General features: G+C 36.2%; 1 protein-coding gene across 2 annotated transcripts in view; it reads right to left on the bottom strand.

Moving 5' to 3' along the window:
- Positions 1-11089: 11089 nt before the first annotated feature.
- Positions 11090-20021, bottom strand: part of cfap47 (chromosome X open reading frame 22) — a 214872-nt gene continuing 205940 nt past the window's right edge. For both annotated transcript variants that reach the window (XM_012957626.2, XM_012957627.2), the window contains exons 64-65: positions 15726-15894; positions 11090-11988 (exon numbers count right to left, since the gene is read on the bottom strand). In XM_012957626.2, the coding sequence (XP_012813080.2) occupies positions 11779-11988; positions 15726-15894 (379 nt within the window). In that variant the 3' untranslated portion in view covers positions 11090-11778. The remainder of the gene's footprint in view (positions 11989-15725; positions 15895-20021) is intronic.

The raw sequence follows: 20021 nt of genomic DNA, 5'->3' as shown, positions 1-20021 counted from the left end.
TTATAAATCTTAGTAAAGCCGACTGTTTAGATCTACCGTTTACATGGATATAGGGTTTTCTCGCCCTTTACCAATACAGCAGCCCAGAACTACATTTTATGAAATATATATATGGACATTTCAGTTGATATTTGTAAGGCATTTGCCTAAGAGAGACTGCATTTCTTTAGAGACTTACACTGAAAATGTCTTTATAATAAGCCATTAGTGGTATTACATCCATGCCATTTTGGCTGCTGCTTTGCCTGAGTGCACAAGCTTTTACTTTTGCAGATAGTAGGCACATGTTAGAATTAAAATATTTAAGTAATAAAGCCAAAGAGATGTTGTGCAAGCCATCTGAAATTTAAACGTTACAGGATTTTAAGAAGGAAAAATACCATTTCTTTTCCCTTTTCCTTTTATATCTATCAGTGTTAAGCTACCACCTAGGAACTGCATTCCTGCTGTCATGGTAACCAACAGAATTCTTAGTTCTTATTAGAACACTTTGGTATCCAGGAAACTTGTGAGCATTATTTATATTGGTCAAACACAGATGCTGAATTTAAACTTCTGCTGCTTATGTAGTGAATAATGCCTTACGTTAAAAAAGCAGCCTTAAAGCTATTAGTAGGTACATGAGGCATTCCGTGACCATATAAAGACATGAGGTGACAGGAGTAGGTGTTGCATTATTTTGTATTACATACCTGCATCAAGGGGTCATGTGACAAAAGTGACATCAATGAGTTCCTTTTGTAATGGCGTGTTTTATAGAATATTCATGGCTCTTGATAGGGATATAATCCTTACCTTGCTGGACCTTGGTCATGCTCTGTTGACTCTGGGTGTAACCTGTTGGCCAGGGACATGAGGTGGATTCGTTAAAATCAGGTGGTCCTAAAGTTCAGACCCTTTGGACTCCTCTTGCTGGAGTGGGTGGATGTTGCTGAAAAGCCTCAAGGTTGCTTGTGTGAGGATTAGTTCTGTTACAACTCACTCTAGGAGTGAAAGATAGGATTATAGCTGCTAATTGAGCTGCTACAGGCTCCACCAAGGATTGATAGGATGGGCTAAGGATAGAAATATATAAAGAAGAGCACAACTGTTCTTTTGGTCTGAATACCTGTTAAGTAAGTACTACTACTACTATCACTACTGCTGGCTGTAACTTATACCCTCCCTGTGCCCTTGTCATCAGGGAAGTAGCAGCTTTGAGATATCTCATGAATGGGTTTTATGAAGTAAATATATAGTGTAAGTTGCATAACTGAAAACTGAGAATCCGTTGATAAGTGGCTGTGAGGAGATCCAGTGTTATAGAAGTTAACTGTGTTTTTAAGAAGCACTAATGCCCAAGTTACTAATGATCTGGGAAATGTGAATATTACAGTGTGGGCCTATCTGAGAGAGCTGTGGGTAATGCATGCACTACTGGGAGTTGCAGGGGGTTGCAGAGCTTTGACCATTAAGGGGTAAACAGCAGCACACTTGGAAAGATGCCCTGAGCAGCTAAGTACCCAGTCTCCTAAATAACTGTACATATAAAACTATTCTTGTCGTTTTGCTACAAAGAAAATGCAGAGCCCAAGTCGCGAATAAAAAAATAATGGATGCCCTTTACTTCTAGTTCCAAGTCATAATTATTCCATGTACATCCACATCATTGTTCTATTATCTACACTTTTTAGTGCCTAGATACAACAGTTTCATTTCCAGCTCTTCAGCCCTTAGCAATGGCGCCGTAAAATTAATTTATAGCTTTAATGTGATGGCACGGCTGTCAACAAGATGTCTTAATTCTCTAGAGATTCCTGATTACATTTCAAAAGATCATTTTATTTTCGAGAAAGATGAAGAGTAAAATTGAATGTGGGACACAACACAGAATCTCTGAAGCTACTCTTTTCTAACTGTTACAACATAAATAACTATTGATCTTGTTCAGTTTGCAATTTTTCCTGCATCCGTACGGTTTAAATCATTCTGAAGTGCATTTCGATGGAGCTCTGCAAGCAATTGTATGAAATTAAAGCCTCTTGAAATGACAGTGATATTTGTCATAAAAGGCAAATCAATTGCGAGTCATTCTTCTGACAATCAAAAGGGCTCAGCAATCATGAACACTCACAGCTGCCGATGGATTCCGCTTCCTAAGTACTCCTATGGAACATTAGCTCTGATCCACGGGATCAAAAGCAGCTTATGGGAGGCTAAGGATAAGAGGTTATTTTTTATTGTTGTGACATATTAAGTTATCATTATTTCAGGTGTTCATGTACTTGCTCTTTTTGCAAATCTCTGACTTTTTTGCTGCAGTAGGACCACACCTTAATTACACTTTTTACTCCTTTTTCTGCAACTTTTATATAAATAGCTGCACATTTATACTGGGTGGGGGGCATATAGCCTTCTTTAAAGGTCTCATATCCTCTGGTATCAGTAAGACTTGTAGACTTCTAAACCCTGCTCCATCAACAGTTGACTTTTTCCCCATTCAAGTTTAGCTGACATTTCCCCTACGTTCAGCTTTAAGAAAAGCTGAGCTGATTGCAATTATTTAATTAAAAATAACTCATAGGACTGAGGTATCCAAAATTGTGACGTTTGCCCAGAATTCTTATTTGCCAAAATTCTTTTTGTGCCGTGGCTACATAGCATCTTCATTATTTAAATTTCTATAAGGTTTGAAGACAAACACCCAAGTTTTAGCACTGTAAGATGCATTTGCCTACCCTTCACATTAAAGGGATCTCTTACTTCAAAACCAGCCCCACACAACACAGAAACCCCTAATATTTCTATCACTGTAGTCTGTTTCTTTCAAAACTGTGAACAAATACTATTTTTATATGCTGAAATCCAGCTGCAAAACAGTTCTTCTCTTTTTGCATCATTTGAAGGCGCTAAAGGAGGAGGAGGGACTAAAACATTGATGTTACAAATTATAACAACTTCTCCACACTTTACAGACAGCAAGCAGGAACTACATAACCCACAATGCATTGCACTGTTATGTCCCTTTCCTTACTGATATCAGGTGTGCAGGGAATTGTGGGATTTGGAAGATGCAGGCAGAGTGTTGAGATGCAAGCGTCGACTACTGTTACATTTTTTTTTTGAGTCAGCCAGATCAGCAGGAAAACAGGGGCCAGACTTAGGTAACTGTTTCAAACCATATTGTTACATTTTAAATCTTGAAAAGGCTGTGTTTTTAATTGATGTATATTGCAAAGTTACTTAAAATTATGCTTTCTTTTCAAAAAACTTAAGTTGTGTTTGGGTGGAGTTCCCCTTTAAAACATCTGTCTTAGGAATCACCTTTATAGCAAGAGCAGACTGGGAGGAAAAGCAATGAAATATGTGTTTATTTTAACACTCTGCAGTATAAATTAATTTGTAAGGAAATAATTCTACAGGCAGCTGAGTTGTTCAGACATTAAATGTATCCCCTACAGTCTTCCAACTGCACCTCACAGACACAATCTCTTAAACAGATTGCTCTTGTCTACTAAAAGCTCTTTAGAGATGATCAGCAAATCCTAAATAGTACTCAATGGGCTTCCATGCAATGATGCATGAGTAGCGCTTCACTATTAATGCTCTAAAATGGTATGCTGTTGTTTTCTTTCATTTATCTTAACAAAACAGTAATTGTTTCATTTGTTTTTTCATCAATGCAGTTTTCGGAATTGTCCAAATTATACTGCGCCAATGAGGGAAGTGTTTTCATTAGTTCAAATTACCCAAGAAAAAGGTGGAGACATGGAGAGAGGGGTAAAAAAAGAGGGAAAACAACACACAAATAGCTTTAAAGGGTGTTATTAATTGTAGGTAGAAGATCCATGACCAGGTTCCCTGCCACCTACCTGCATTCCTTTCAGCCAACCAGTTCCTGTTCCTTAGCTTTCTCTGCCTTACTGCCGCTCCCAGAGAGAAAGGGAAGAGAGCAGGGAAAACACTGCATCTGGTTATGTTCTGCACAATGTAATTGCTTTATCTGACACTGTGTGCAGGTCTTGGATCACCAATTTGGAAACCCATTATACAGAAAGCTGCAAATTACAGGAAGGCCATCTCCCATAGACTCCATTTTAAGCAAAAATTCTAATTTTTAAAAATGATTTCCTTTTACTCTGTAATATTACCTTGGTTTCCTAACGAACTTATTACCAGTAAGGTGCAGGGTTCTTTGGTGCCCTTAGTGATACACAGGTTCTTTAACAATTGCCATGGAAACGACCCAGGATGCGACTGTACCATCTGTAATACAGTAGCTATTTAAAATAGCAGAGAGTGAATGTGTATTTATCAGTGGTATTTAGTTTTTTTGCAATTAATTTTTTTATCTAATCTCAAATCCTTTCTTCCTTTCTCTGCTAAGACCAGATATATTGTATAGGGATTTTTTCAGCTGTCAGGTGTTAAAATGGGTCAGTGCTAAGTGATTACTCTATTTGGGAAGCTGCTGTTCACTATAGTTAGATACAGGGACATATTTATTGAGGGGTAAATATCTGGTACAACAGTTTCAGTGCATTTTGCAATGAATTTTGTATTATATTATATGTGCTACTCTATATATATTCTATATGGTAGTGTACGGAGTTGTAAAATACAGTAGGAAACTTTGTATTCACACTGCTCTATCCAAAATGCTCCATCGCATAAACACATTTGTTTCAATGGAAAAGGTACTTTTAATGATGGGCCAATGTATAGTTTGCTCCATTTGTTGTTGTTTATGGGGCAGACATATGACCAGGAATGATAATTAGTGCTCATAAAACAAAATACCCAGAAGTTATGCTCTACAAATTTATACTGTTAAAGGGACCTGTCACCCCAAGAAATAATTTCAATTCTTTTTCTATCCTATTAGTGAGCAAAATGAACTTTACTTACACTCAGGAAATTTAAAATCCCAGCAAGCAGGCAGGTACCATTTTGAGGACACTGCCACAACAATTTGCAGAGTGAGGAAAAAGTTGCGGTCACGTCAAAAAAATTGCGTTGCATCAAATAAGCCAAGATCATGTAAAAAATCTGACGCGTTTTGCACATCAAAAAGTCACGCGGTAGCTGCTTTTTGCAGAAAACTGAAATTGGAGAGATTCTCTCATCACTAATTTCAGTTCCTCAGGAAAGATGGAATAGTACCCTGGAGCGTTAGTGATATTAACTGGGGGGTCGGGGTGCACCCCCAGTAACTAATACTTTGGTTGTCCATGTTTTTCAGTTAGAGCAAATCTATAATAATACCCTCTGTTTTTAACACATTTTCTACCTTGTTGCTTTCTGTAACAATAACTGGTAAACATCTGCATTATTTAGCAACAGCATCTCTTTTAAATCCTCATTAAGTTGCTGCAGATTGCTTTAAATAACACTGTAATTACCAGTCTAGTGAAAATCTTCTCACAGTTGACACAATTAAAAAAAAAAGGTGTATGGTAAGTAATCCTGTTTGTTATCAATTAGCCAAATCAGACATTTAAATGAGTCACATAAAGTGGTATCCTGGTATGTTAAGCCTTGACAAATAAGATAATGACATGTTAGAATTTAGCAGCTGATGCTTTTCTGAATGTAGATGATTTGGATGGGTTTTTAATTCAGTCTCACCCAAATGCATCTGGACATATTGCAACTGATCTACACAAGTACCGTGTCCATGTCTATGCATTGGGAGGGGCATTTCCCACAGGGAAGTGCTGCCAAGGCAGCCATTAAAGCAGCTTTCCTTTCCAGTAGTTCTACTGTTAAATGATAAATTCACACAGTATTGTATTAATGATAATAAACCTCTGTCAGTCATTTGTTAGAAGATGTTGTAATCTTTGAATTTTCAATAAAATACAAAAATAGCCACTTGTCTGTCTGTTTAACAGGCAAATGTATTTCTTATGCCATAATAATACTAAACTGAGTTTCAGCTCAGGGTCAGAGCCTGTATTACAAATGTATGTTAATATACTCGCCGATAAATGTTTAAGGGTGGCAGCCATACCTTTAAATCCCTCTCTTCCCTGACCCTCTACATGGCCGATCACTAGGCATAGCCCTGAAACAGTTTTTGTAATATTATACATCCCCACACTTCTGATATACTGCCAGGATTTATATCCCTTTGTGCCCAACCTCACAATTTCTGCAATACACATTTCTCCTACAAATCTCAGAAAAAAAGTGTTGATCTAAGGGCCCATTTTATTACAAAAATAATACATGAGCCCTAGTGAATTAAGTTAAGAGGAAGACAGCATAAGAGATATGCAGGGACCTTTTTCTTTTTTTTTTTTAAAAGAGACAATAGTGAGACTAGCTGGGAAGATTAAAGAAAAGGGAAGGTAAAGAGAAAGGAAGATCAATTAAAGAGAAAGAAATAACACAGAATAAGATGGCTGCAGAGTTTAATTTGGATCCTTTTGTGTAAGAGACTAAAAGATAATGACCTAGTTATTAATTTGTCCTTACAGTCCCTTACTGAACTGGATAGGCACCGTGTGAATAAGGTTTAAGCATTCTGTCCTGCTACACATTGTTCTGTTCCATTCTATACAAGTCATGATTTCAACAGAATTTTAAGAACATTGGCTTTGAAACTGTTTATAAAAGAAGGAAATGGGAATAGCAGTTCAGTACCAAATGAGAATATGCATTTTGTTAACTCAAGATGTTTGGAAATGATTGATTATTAGGGTTTGATTTTATCAACTAGTTACTAGTATATACAAATGTAAATAGTTTGTCAAAAACATATTAAAGGGTGTTTTTGTTAGGAAAAGTAACAGTCTCTTGATAGAGTATCTTATAACATGAATATGTCAAAGCCTAAAAGATACAAATATCAAATGCTGTTTCTACTGCTTCAATATACGTTTAACAAAAGGACTGAGTTTTACCTGCAACTTACTTGCTTGCTTTTAAGGTTAAACCCACCCAAATGGTTGCCCTTTTATTGGTTCCACAAGTTGCAGGTAAACCTCAGTCCAGGTGAAATATGGGGAGACTTAAGGGCAGTATTGAGAGAACTGAAAGTATGCCTGCAGCTTGAGATTAACTCTTTATTAGCCTTTCCTTCTGCTTTAATGTCCTGTATATATTGATAATGGGTGAGTGCAGAGGATCTCTTGTTGCTGTCAAGGTGAAATTTACTAATTTTACATTTGGTATCTGGTTTCTCCTATGGGAAAAACATACACAGCAACATGCAGTCACTTCCTGCTAAAAGGTAAAAATAAAGGAAATATTTAGGCTTGGTTTGCATTGTTTTTTTCCATTTTTTCAATTTTTTTTATAGTCTTTTTTTAATGCTCTTCAACTGTCCTTTTTATATTTACTAATAATATGCTCTGTTTGCTGTTGAAAAGCAAGACAAAAGGCTAAGGTTAACCAAAGAGAGGACACAAATACTGCCACTTGCAAACAACTACTTTCCTATAGCACTGTACTTTTGAAAATATAAATGTTAAGTCAGACAGGAAACATATTCTGCTGGCAGGTGTCTAAATAATAAATCTCCAAATACCTGCTACCTTTCCACCGACATGTTCATGAAAGCTGCTTGCTGTATTGGCATATTTATAAATATTTATTGTTCAAGCAAAACACAAAACAAATGTGTGCACAGCCAATTAAATGACATAGCTAAGCTGCAACAAACAATTTTTTTTTCATTGAATTGTTTAATTCCACCTGATTAGCTGGTGAAAAACATACTATCCTCAAAGACATGCCTGTGCATTTAAACAACCATGATAGTATATCTGTTTGTGAACATCACATGTGTTGGTATATAATATTTATGCAGATGTTTTTGTGATCATAATAGAACAATCCATTATATTTTGCATAAATATATTCCCAAGGTTTGTTGTTGTTTGTGTAGTTCTGGGTTACCCATGGGAGTTTATATCTGTATTGATTCTGGTTACAAAGAGATCTGTCTAACAGTAACTATAGACTGAGCTCTCCAACGAATAATGTAAATATCAGACCAAAAAATAGTAATCTTTGCTGTCTGCTTGCAAATGAATAAAGCTTCTCAGGCAAAATGGGAGAGCTAGAGTTGTTGTACTGAAAATGATAATATCACTGGTATTACCAAGACCTGGTGGGATGAAACGTAGATGGGCTGTGAATTTAGTAAAAAGAGGCATTGAAAGGGTGGAGCAGTCTGCTTTCAAGCAAAGTCAGGATTAAAGCTGTGCATTTAAGAAATTATATAACAACGTATGGCTTGTTGGGTGCAGAGGTGTGCAACTAGAGTGCTTTTAAGTGTAGAGGCATGGAACTAAACTGGTGAAAGAAAAGGAACAATGAAACTATGAGGAAAGAATACCAAGGTTGGGGTTGTTTTCTCTGTAAAAAAGGCACCTGTGAGGGGGCATGATTACTCTTTAGAAGTATATTAAAAGACATATATTTTCATATAGAAAAGAACCACAGATGACACCTGTAGGGGCTCATTTTTGAAAGTATGATCGCTTCTGAATACAAAAGAAATCATTTTTTTTTTAAAGTTTTTGTACTGTGTGTATTTTTTGCGACTTTTTCAACATTCAAAATTGTGACTTTTGGATCGCCAATATGATATTATCGTGACTTATACGATTTTTTCGGAAGCTTTTTCGTGACATTTGCGATCATCGGAAATTATCTTATCTAATTCGAATTTTACCCATTTTGGGATTCAAACTCGTACTTTGATGAATCAGCCCCTGAGACTTGAGGAACAGAACTTTCATTTGAAGCAGCATAATGTTGTGATGGCAGATTGTAAGAGTGGCTTGAATAATAGCCAAGGCTATTGTAATCTTAAAAGGCACCTATCAGGGCCAAATTGTTCCCCCCCACCAGAGGTGCAGGCTAGGAAACACATCACAGGCAAGTGAATAGCCACGGAGGCTCTGTCATTAAAGGGGAAGGAAGGGCTAATTCACTTAGGGGTGCCAAAATATTAGGCACCCCCCCCCCAGTGACTTTAATCGCTTACCTTTTACCCCAGGCTCCTGTTAGGAGAAAACTGCACCAGCCTGGGGTACCTGGCAGTGAGCGTCTCCTCTTCCCTTTGCCGTCTTTGTGCGCTTGTGCATGCACAGTAGAGTGAAAAGCCGAACTTTAACAAAAAAATGTTGTCTTTTTCACTCTACTGCGCATGTGCTGGCCCTGAGATTCCAAAGACAGAAGAAATAAGGAAGAGGAAACACTCCCTTCTCCTTTAAGTGCATGTATGTAAGGAAACATAACCGGCCGCATTGGGTGCTCCCTCCCAGTGCAAATGGCATATCACTGGTGAGGGACATTTTTTTTTAAATGTATTGTTTTCCCCAGCCACAATGTTTATTGGCCCACACTTCTGAAGTTAACTAAAGATCTAGAGTAAGTATCAAGCAATACCAAAATCTCCCTGACCCGATATAGGCCAATTAGATGGATCATTTTTAGTGATGAGCAAATCTGACCCGTTTGGCTTCAGAAAAAAGAAGATTCGCAAAGCGGCAAAAAATGTTTTTTGACACAGACGCACCCAATTTTGACATAACCACACCCAATCTTGACACAACTGCACCCAATTTGACGTGTCCGCACCCAATTGTGACGTGACCACACCCAATTTTGATGTGCGACAAAATTTTACGCACAATTAATTTTTCGCAAAACAATTCACCAATGGAGAAATGCGGAAATTCGCTACAAATCCATGCCTGGAAGAAAAAAATTGCTCATCACTAATCATTTTGTGAAAGTGTGGGTACATGCAGTTATGGAACCAGCATCCAATTACAATCAAGGACAAACACTGATTGGGATCATCGAGCAATTGTGTTTTCTATGGAGGTTTGTCAACTATAGTTACATAGCATCAGAGGTTAAATTCCTAAAAAGGAGGGCCTACACACACACCATCCATCAAATATCAAATAAGATCATTTGAAATAATACTCACTGACAACTATTATTCTTAGAGCCAATGCACAGGCTGCATTACAAATCGTAATGCAAATATATTAAATTTATTAAAATAGAATTTGTGGCTGTTAGTTTGCCTATAAACTAAAGAGAAATTTCTATAATTATGCTTATAAAACACAGTCACAAAAACATAAGCGCAAAATAATATATTCAAGTAGATTTACTGGCTCAGTGTTGCTCTGCTTTGTTTCACCAAAAAATCGCTCATTTAAAATATATTTTCAGCTCCTGAAATACTTTCATAAACTCTAAACTCATTTACCCCCTGGATCTGACGGCTTCATGTTGAGAGTTAAATAACCCATTTCAGAAAACATGCACAAAATAAAAAGGTAATTAATCATTGTCATTGGTGACATATATATATAATTAGCATTTGATTACAAATGTTTTATTCTAACAGCTAATGTGAAATCTCTTAACTCTGGGTATGCATCCAAAGAAATTCGTAAATGTACATTTCTTGTGATTTTGTTGGATTGTTTTAAATTGGCGACAGAGTTTTTCTGACATATGCACACTTGTCACGGAACAGAAGGGAGGGCACACTGTGTTGTTACACTTCAGAATGTACAGTAATCAGTAGCGGCTGGACTTGCAAGGAAGTCTCAAATGACTTAAATATTTCACATTGTTTAGAGGTTCCAAACCCACAATTAATGATTAGAGTTGTTGGGATCTCTAAAAAGCAGTGGTTGTAGTGAAACATTGAATGTCAGTAGTAGTGAACATTTTACTTGTCAGCACTTGGAACCGACAAGGCCTGTGCATAAAACTGCCGACACAAAGGAACATAATAAATGCACAATGTCAGTTTATCCTTATCAAGGCCACATGCCATCTTGTAGTGTATATTTATCAACTAAGAACCATAATGCAGAAATGCAAACTAATTCAAACATTTACAACCTGTAATTTTCCCATTGCTGCAAACCATATTTAACATCATTCTGTGACATGCATTTGTAATGAGTAATTGGGAGTTAAGACAGACCATGCCTGGCACAAAATCATGACTATTCCAACAGTTTTATCATTTAATTGCCTTAAAATGTTGAATTTAATGTTGATTAAGCAGTTGGATATTTAAAGTACAGTACATTAAGTGAGGGAAAATAGAAAAAATAAATAAAGTCCTTTTTTTTTTATTCTGCTTATGCAGTAAACAGAAGTTAACACATTTTTTTTACAAATTGGCAAGCACCAGAGAATTATACAAATATGTAGCACACATCAATAAACAGAATTGCTCTGTATTCCTACAGGATCCTGTAAGAATGATTTATAATTAATATATTTTTCATGAACAGTTTGTGATATTCAAGATTTTTCTATTTATAAATGTCTTCTTCCATGAAAAATAAATGCAAAATTGGCTTTATACTTTTCCAAGTACCTGTTGTCCTGTGTTACACTGCAGGAGTAAAATACCACCAACAGAAAAGGCAACAGTAAAATAACAGTCTGGGAGTATAACCCATAATAACATCAAGTAAAATATAAGGAAAGAAACCTTAGCTTTAAAACAGCTTCTGCCCATGAACAGCAAATACCTCATGCACAATAATATCATAAGTAAAACAGCCATATTGAGAAGTTCTTGATGACTCTGCTCTTGCTTAGCAATGACCAGTAGTGATGGTTTCTGGTGTACATACAAGTCTGTCTGGGTTGTCACAGAGAAATAAGACAAACTATATGCTAGTCCTAGGAAAGTAAATGCTAAAATGTTTAGGAATCAATTTCTAGAGGTATAAGAATGCTATGTACATTTATATTTAGAACACAAAAACAATATTGTAACTAAATTGTTGGTATTTATTTTGTTTTTAAAAACAGAGATGAACCTTTGATGGGAGATGATACGCCTGTTGTAGTAAGCTTTAGGTTCTCCCTAATAAAGTTTCGCTGCTGTCCGGTGGTTGGTTGTTTAATCCACATAGAAGATATTTTGGGTGAGATATTTGTTAAAGGTGTTGGTTTTGGGGTAAGTCCATTGATTTCATACGTCCACTGCATTGCTGATGTCTAGGGAAATAAAAAAAAAAAAAAGAAAACGAGGCTAAGAATTAAACAAGAACATTAGAAAACAACACCCTAGCACCCATCTCTTTGACAGGGAAGTGTGTTGGCTTTTGGGGGCTAAAGAGACCATAATATTGCGGGACAATATGGCAGATAAGTTAACTTAGTGAGGTATTTCGAGGAACTTTGGTTTATTTTATAGCTTTGGTGGCAAGGGGTGGTCAATGTAAAAATTAAACAATTGAGGGTCAATGATTCACCCCACATATTTATTAACAAGCTATATATTGCATCTCTTGTAACTACCATAATAATATTATATTTTATTTTTAAACAAAAGCAATGTTTAATCGGACTAGAAAACTATGGGTCAATTCATTGTTTAACCCTTTCCCTGCCAACGACATAGCTCCTACATGCTGCCAAAGGAGCTATGTTTTCTTTATCTTCCCCTATATCCCCCTCACTTCCCGTACCGCCCACACATGAACCGGACTGCTGCTGTGCCTGTGATCTTCTGTGTCTCTCCTGCAGATCTCCAGCTTTTTGACTCCAGATTAATGCCAGATACATACACAAACACACAATCACACACTTATTACACTAATACACATTTATACTTATACACACACACATACATTTTGGGGGGGTTGGGGAGTTTCACACATTCACAGCACTTACAGCACTCACACTTACTTGCACACTCACACACATGCACACAAAACACATTTTGCTATGTGTACACACACACTTACACAATTTTGTATTTTTTTTTTATTGCATCATTTTTTTTCTTGCCTGAAAAAAATGTTTTATTGTCATTGCGGATAGCGTATTCCCTAACCGCACTGTACAATACTTTTGTATATTATTTTTGGTATTTTTATTACATTTTCTGTGATTTTGGTGCAATTTTAGTCATTTTATTGCATTTTTAGCCATTTTATTGCATTTTCAGTTATGCATAGTTGTTGTTCGCTTTACTTTGTCTGTAAAACTAATTTGCCCAAGCCAAAATACTCAAACTGTGATTCTCACTGCAGATATCACTAGGGAAAAAAAACCCCATTGATTTTAGGTTTTTTTTTTTTTGTTTCTAGCAATTTTACTGCATTTCACATTGTTCTTTGTTACTTGTCTTTGCACATGGACATTTTGTCTGCTGTATTTCAATTTTGCTTCCTCTTTACACCACACAGTTTGGTAAATCCATGCATATAGGGCATCAAACTGGTCTGTAGAACCATGGTGTTCATATTTAGAGTGTACTTTATGAAATGTGGTGTACATAATGGGGCAAAATGCAAGCTTTGTGACGATTTTCAGAAATGTTATACAAACTGTTCTGTTTAGCATAGCTTTGTAGTTTGGTAGTTTGCACTAGAAAGATGTAATTTTGCATTTTTGTTTTGTCAGAATATGTATTTTTTTAAAGGGTCTCCATACTGTTAGGGGGTCTTATGGCACATACTACACATACTGGGTGCAAAAACTGCACAAGCCGGAGCGTCATTTGTGAAAATTCATATGCATTATTCCCATGCATATTTTTTTTGGGTGCCCCTGTACGCCACATAGTTTGGTAAATCTATGCATATAGGGCAGCAAACCGTTCAGTAGACCCCTGGGTTCATATTTAGGGTGTTTTATCTTGGTACCTAATGACCTATAGAAAATAAGATGCTGCATATTGGAAGTTTTAGATTTTGGGAAATGTGTACTTTCCAAAAATATATGACTTTCTGGGGTGAATGTACTTTTTACTAGAGTTATCCTAAACAAAATGATGAAAATGTGTTGATTTTACAGAAGCTGAAATGATAGAAATGGCAGATCATATGTATGTATGTATGTATAACTTTATTTATAAAGCGCCTCAAGGGTACGCAGCGCTGTACAGTCTTACAGAATACAAAATTACACACAGGGAGGACGAGTGATATAATAAATAAATACAATAAATACATATATGTATGTATATATATATATATATATATATAAGTGCCATGTGGTATGAGACACAGTAGGAAGGAGGTCCCTGCCCCGTAGAGCTTACAACCTGAGTGGTTGGGTAACATACAGGCACAAATTGGAAGGTAAGAGTGCATCAGGTATGGGCATTTGCCCTTAAGCGCAGGACTGGGCAAAATAATGTCTTAGTGCTCCAGAAGGTAACAGCTGAGCTTTTTCTTAAAGAGAGTGGGTGAGTTTTCCCCACATTGGGGCCCCTACATGCCGCATACTTAGGTAAACCTATACAAATTGGGCATCAAACTGTTCAGTGGACCCCTGGCGTTCATATCTAGGGTGTTTTCTCTGAGATTTGTTTTCTCTTGGTACCTAATGATATGTGGGAGATAAGATACTATAGACTGGAAGTTCTGAAGCGATTTTTAAGAAATTTTACAAATTTTGATAAAATCAAAAACAAATAAATAAAATAAAAAAACAATAACTTTAGGAAAGCATTGCAACTTTGTAGTTTGGAGTAGATAGACAGTTATGGATTCCCCAGAATCTGTTTTTTATAAAAATATATAATTTTCTGGGATAAACCTTCTGTTGGTGGAATTTTTGGCCTTGAAATCTAAAGTATGCAGCTTTCTGGAGCAGTGCTTTGGAAATTTGGTAGTGTACTGCCGGGAGTTTTTGACCTATACAAGTGAGAAATCTTCATAAAACTATATATATTTGGTATTGACACATTCAGGTGACATGGGACTTTCCAAATCAGTTGTATTTTCATGCATAAAATAATTTTTTTTTCTGGTGTATGTGTTTATATTATGGAAAATATTATTTGTTTTCATTTTTTAGACATTTAGAAACCTATGTCTTGTTACAGAATTGGAATTACACAAAAATTCCACCATATTTTGAAAGCTTAGGTTGTCCTGAAAAAAATGATATATAGTTTTCCTGGGTAAACTAAAAGCCCCCCCGAGGAAAGGCCCCTAAAGTGAAACAGTGCAAAATGTTCAAAAACTGTCTGGCAGTAGAAGTTACACTTTGTCCAAAATGGCTGGCAGTGAAAGGGTTAAAATATAAAAAATATGTTTATATTATAAATGCTAAGCCCACAAGGCAAGCTGTATATTATTTCAATATCTATTCACTTTCATGTACACTATTAAATATTCCAGTGAACTGTATAGAGTGTACTAATTAATCAGTAACCTCAGGTACAGTTTGTGTATTTTCAAAAGGTCCATTATTATGGTTTAAAGCAAGAGAATAATTATTCCATTTCCAAATTCAATAACAATAACTCTTTCATGAAGGGAGTGATGATAGCAGAAGCTAATAACAAACAAGCGATCAGTGCCAAAAATGTATTTAAGTGCTGACGTGTGTACTAAAGTTTTGCAAAGAACAGACCACCAAAAAATGTTTGACTGAGCTTAAATGTTGCTTGCTGCATAGATTTTTGCCCATAAGATTTGCAGCCTAATTTTAAAAGTAAGTCATTTGGAGCAGTTACTTTGAAATAGAATGACATAAAGCGAAAGCAACTCAGCATTTTCATATGAGCCTTGAAATTAGCACAAAGAACAATAAACAAAAAGTTAAATTTAGAATTCATGGAAAAGATACTTTTGTGCAACTGTTTGTATAATGCAGAGATCTTGTCTTATACTGGATTCATAGGAACACTGAACTGGACATAAGAAATATTTTTCTATAGTTGTGGTAACAAGGATTTGATAGAACTGACTTTATTAAGTGAAGTGGTGTCTTACCTGTACAACTAGAGTAGCTTTGTGTTTCTTGCTGTACATGGTAGGTTTGAATCCAACAGTAATAAGGGTGCCTGTAGAACCAAGAGGGAGCAGCTCTCCTGCCTGTGGTAACACAGAAAATGCTGTATCGCTGCCTGGTAGAAAGTATGCATTGAAGGGCTCTGGGTGCCTAGTGATAAAAAGTAAAAAGATTACATTTAAGATTACCCATGAGATAAACAGCATTTAAATGTAACCCTAGTCAAATAGAAACGTAAAGCCCCTTTTTACTTCCTACTGTTCCGATCAGTTGGGCTGGTCACAACCAAAATAAAAACAATAGAAAGTTGATCACACAGTGTATGGTCCCATGTATGGCATTAATCTATCTGGCCCATAGGTTGATCAGTTAGATACCATATGGGATCAGCTCATTAAACCTGGTGAAATCTGTTAGCGACTTAGGGATGAGTGTGTTGTTTGTGGCAAAAAAAGAATTATTGGTTTATATATAAACAAGGTAAAGAATCTAAAACTGAAGTTACAAACTGGCAATCTAACCAATATATTGTATATGTATTAGTGATGAGTGAATCTGTCCTGTTTCGCTTTGCTGAAAAATTAGCAAAATGGCGAAAAAGCTAAACGTTTTTCTGACTTTTTTGCCGCATGTTAAATTTTCCAGCAGTGAATTTTCACAGAAGTTTTGCAAAAAAATTTGCCAATGGGGAAATGCGGAAATTCACTGTATATCCATGCCTGGCCAAAAAATTTGTTCATCACTAATATGTATATTATTTGCATCATAAAAATGCTTACTGAACAACATTCTCAAGGAATAGCTCTGTCTTTTACAACTACACTCCTTCCTGTTACAATTAAAATAGATAACCTGACAGGGAAGCTAAGAGGGAATGTACAGACTATGCACAGACCATCACAGAATGGTGGCTCAAGGTAAACTATGGTTTAAAAAAAAATTATATATATTTTATATATAAACGTATATACATATGCTAATTTATTAATATTCTTTAGCAGGCCAATTTTCCTTTAAAAATGTCTTATACAAAAACTTTTCTACTCAGTCAACAGCAAGCTCAAACTAAATTGTACAACAATAAAGCAGCAGGGGTAATATCAGCATTTATCTAAATGACTTAATGATGGTTTGCAAAAATAGGATTTGTTTACAATTTAATTGTTGCTTTTGACCTCTAAAAGCTTGTCAGTGGTAAGCACAGAAATCCAAATGCAACACAACATAAATACTGCTAAAGCTACAACTATTTAATGTTCTAACAACACTCTAATCCTCTCTGAAATTAATCATTCAAATAACCTACACATTAACATAACCTTAGAAAACTTTCAGTAGTAATAAAACATACTTCCTACAGTAAATAACAGATTGATTATACAGTCATATATATATATATAGCTTATTAAATCATACCTGTAAAAAGAAAAACAGAAAATGTTAATGTTAATAAATGCAATTTTTTTTTATTTGAAATGTTCCTCCTCTTGTGAGAGACATGCATTTTAAAGAATAACTGATTTTAAAAAGAAACATGGAAATTAAATGAGAAAATAAAAGTACATAAAACTGTGCTAAACATATATATATATCTGGGCCCCTATCAGATATTCTGAAATATTTTTAGTACTGCAATCCACTATTAGCTATCTATACAGAAATAGAAGTTATTACTCTTCTGCAACTGTTAAGTAGATAGGTTTGCCATATCCACACTTATGTATAATATGTTACTGGATAACTGTTCTACACTATCTAGGTAGAGAAATCCATGCATTCACAAGAGAGTTGTAGATTAAATATACTTATCATAGACTGTGCTGTACTAACATATGGTCATTTATAATGAGCCCTTTGTAGTTTGTAGAGGACCATTTATTATCATTCTGATTTTAGTGGTTTTAGAGGTTTTGAAACCACAAAACACTCATTTCCACGAAAACCACAAATGTCTAGTAATTTATTAACAGGTCCAAACTGAGAGAACTTATGTGTGCTTACAACCCAAAACCACAAATTAAATAAAGATTGTTACACTTTGCCTAGGACAATTTCCATTGACTTCTACATGATCTTGAGAACTTTTACTTTTGTCACTCTTTATAGTGGAATAATACCCCCTCCACCCAGAAATCTATGCCTCTTTTAATATAGCTCAAAGTAGAGAATGTACAATTAATAACCACCCTCTGTACCTAATCCTGTAACCAGCTGTCAGGTACTAGATGAAATAAAACTCTGGACTGTGTCTTGAGCTGCACCTGTTATCTGGTCTCAATATCTTTCTCTTGCAAAATATACCCACCTCGTTTGATACATCTGGCTTGTTAATCCTTGCCTGACCCCTGCCTGATTTCCTGCCTGTTCCTGTTCCTGAGTCCTTTCTTTGTTCCTCAGCCCTTGTCCAGTTCCATGCCTGCTTGTGTTTGATCTTCTGGTATTGACCTTGGCCTGTTTTCTGGATGTTTCCTTTGTCTTCAGCCTGCCCTGACTTTGGATTGTTCATCTGGCTCATCTTGCTCTCTGCCCACCAAGACATCGGACAAGTCTCTGCTAGCCATTTGTCTCTGACAACTGGCCTGTTATTTTGCTCTGTATCCACTGAGTTGTTCATTATTATTCTTATTAAAGCATTCTTGCTTCATCATGTCTACCGCCTGCTATCAAGCTAACTTTGTTTACTACCCGGTTTATACAACAAATAGGCTCCTACCCGTTAGCCACTCAAATGATACCAGTTTCCTATCCATGCACAAATTACTTCACTAAGACCAACAGACCATAGTTTAGAAAGCAGTAATTTGTGGGGCACTGTATCAACCCACTGTCCAGCTTCTTACTAACCTCATCATAAAAAGCAATTACTACTCATTATGCCATTTTCCTGAACATAATTTTGAATGTGATCCCTTAACCTTAAGCCTTCATAGTTACATAATTACAGAGTTGGGTTGAAAAAACAGCAAAGTCCATCAAGTTTAACCTTCCAAGTGAACCAAACACACATTAACCTATACTGACCTATTTATACATATCCACATACATAAACCATATATACCAACATCATTACTAATTGTAGATTTTAGTATCACAGTAGGCTTGGATATTGTTCTTGTTCAAGAAATCATCCAAGCCCCTCTTGGCATTAACAGAATCTGCCATCACAACATCACTCGAAAAGGGTATTCAACAATCTCACTACTCTTACCATGAAAACCCCCCCTACGCTGCTTCAAATTACTTGCCCGCTTACCATGAAAAACCACCTACTCTGCTTCAAATAACTTGCCCACCATTGATGTCAAACTTACTGACCTAAAAACTGCCAGGCTGAGATCATAATCCCTTTTAAATATAGGAATTACATCAGCTTTCCTCTAATCCATTGGTACCATTCCAGATGAAAGTGGGTCTGAGAATATCAGAAATAGAGGCCTGGCTAGAACTAAACTAAGCTCTCTCAATACCCGAGGGTGTATTTCATCTGGCCCTGGTGCCTTCTTCACATTAATTTTGAGAAACCCTTTATGTATCATATCCTGACTAGACTGAGCTGAGCCAACAGTGCAACTATTGCGTGTGTCTTGGAGCTCCGGCTACTCTATTGTATACAATGTAGAAAAGAACTGATTTAGCACATTTGCCTTTTCTGTATCAGTTATAACCATATTGTTACCATACTTCAATGGAGTAACACTCTCAACCTGCATCCTTTTACTATTAATATACTTAAAAAACTTTTTTGGGGTTAGTCTTAGCCTCTTCCACAATGTGCTCCTCATTTTCTATCTTTCCCTTCCTGATTTCAGTTTTACAACGCTTGTTATAGTGTTTACATTCCTTAAATGCAGCTTAAGTGCTACAATTTTTCCCCCTTAGAGTCTCCAATTCAGATTCCAAGAGGAAAACACACCTGAATCTCTCAAAAGCAAATGCTACATGGACCTGCTGCTCCAAGATCACATACTGTAAGTGTGTCAAGATACACACTAAGGGGCACATTTACTAATTTTCGGCGACTTTTTCGTATTTTTTGCAACTTTTTGTACTTTGCAACAAAATTTGTGCAACAAAATCGTATTGTCGCACCGAGTACGAAAGTTTCGGATTCATTCAAGCTTCGGTATCGTGACTTTCCTTGGGCCAGGTTGGAGCTGTAGAGTGCCATTGATTCCTATGGGAGGCTTCCAAAATCATGCACAGAAGGATCAGAGTTGGAAAGGTTTTCCTGCATTTTACAATCGTTCGGATAAGAAAATTTTGCGACTTTCGGATCG

This window comes from Xenopus tropicalis, chromosome 2, assembly GCF_000004195.4.
Source record: "Xenopus tropicalis strain Nigerian chromosome 2, UCB_Xtro_10.0, whole genome shotgun sequence".
Taxonomy (NCBI): domain Eukaryota; kingdom Metazoa; phylum Chordata; class Amphibia; order Anura; family Pipidae; genus Xenopus; species Xenopus tropicalis.
Note: the sequence above shows the minus strand (reverse complement) of the source record. Positions and strands in the feature narration are given on the sequence as shown.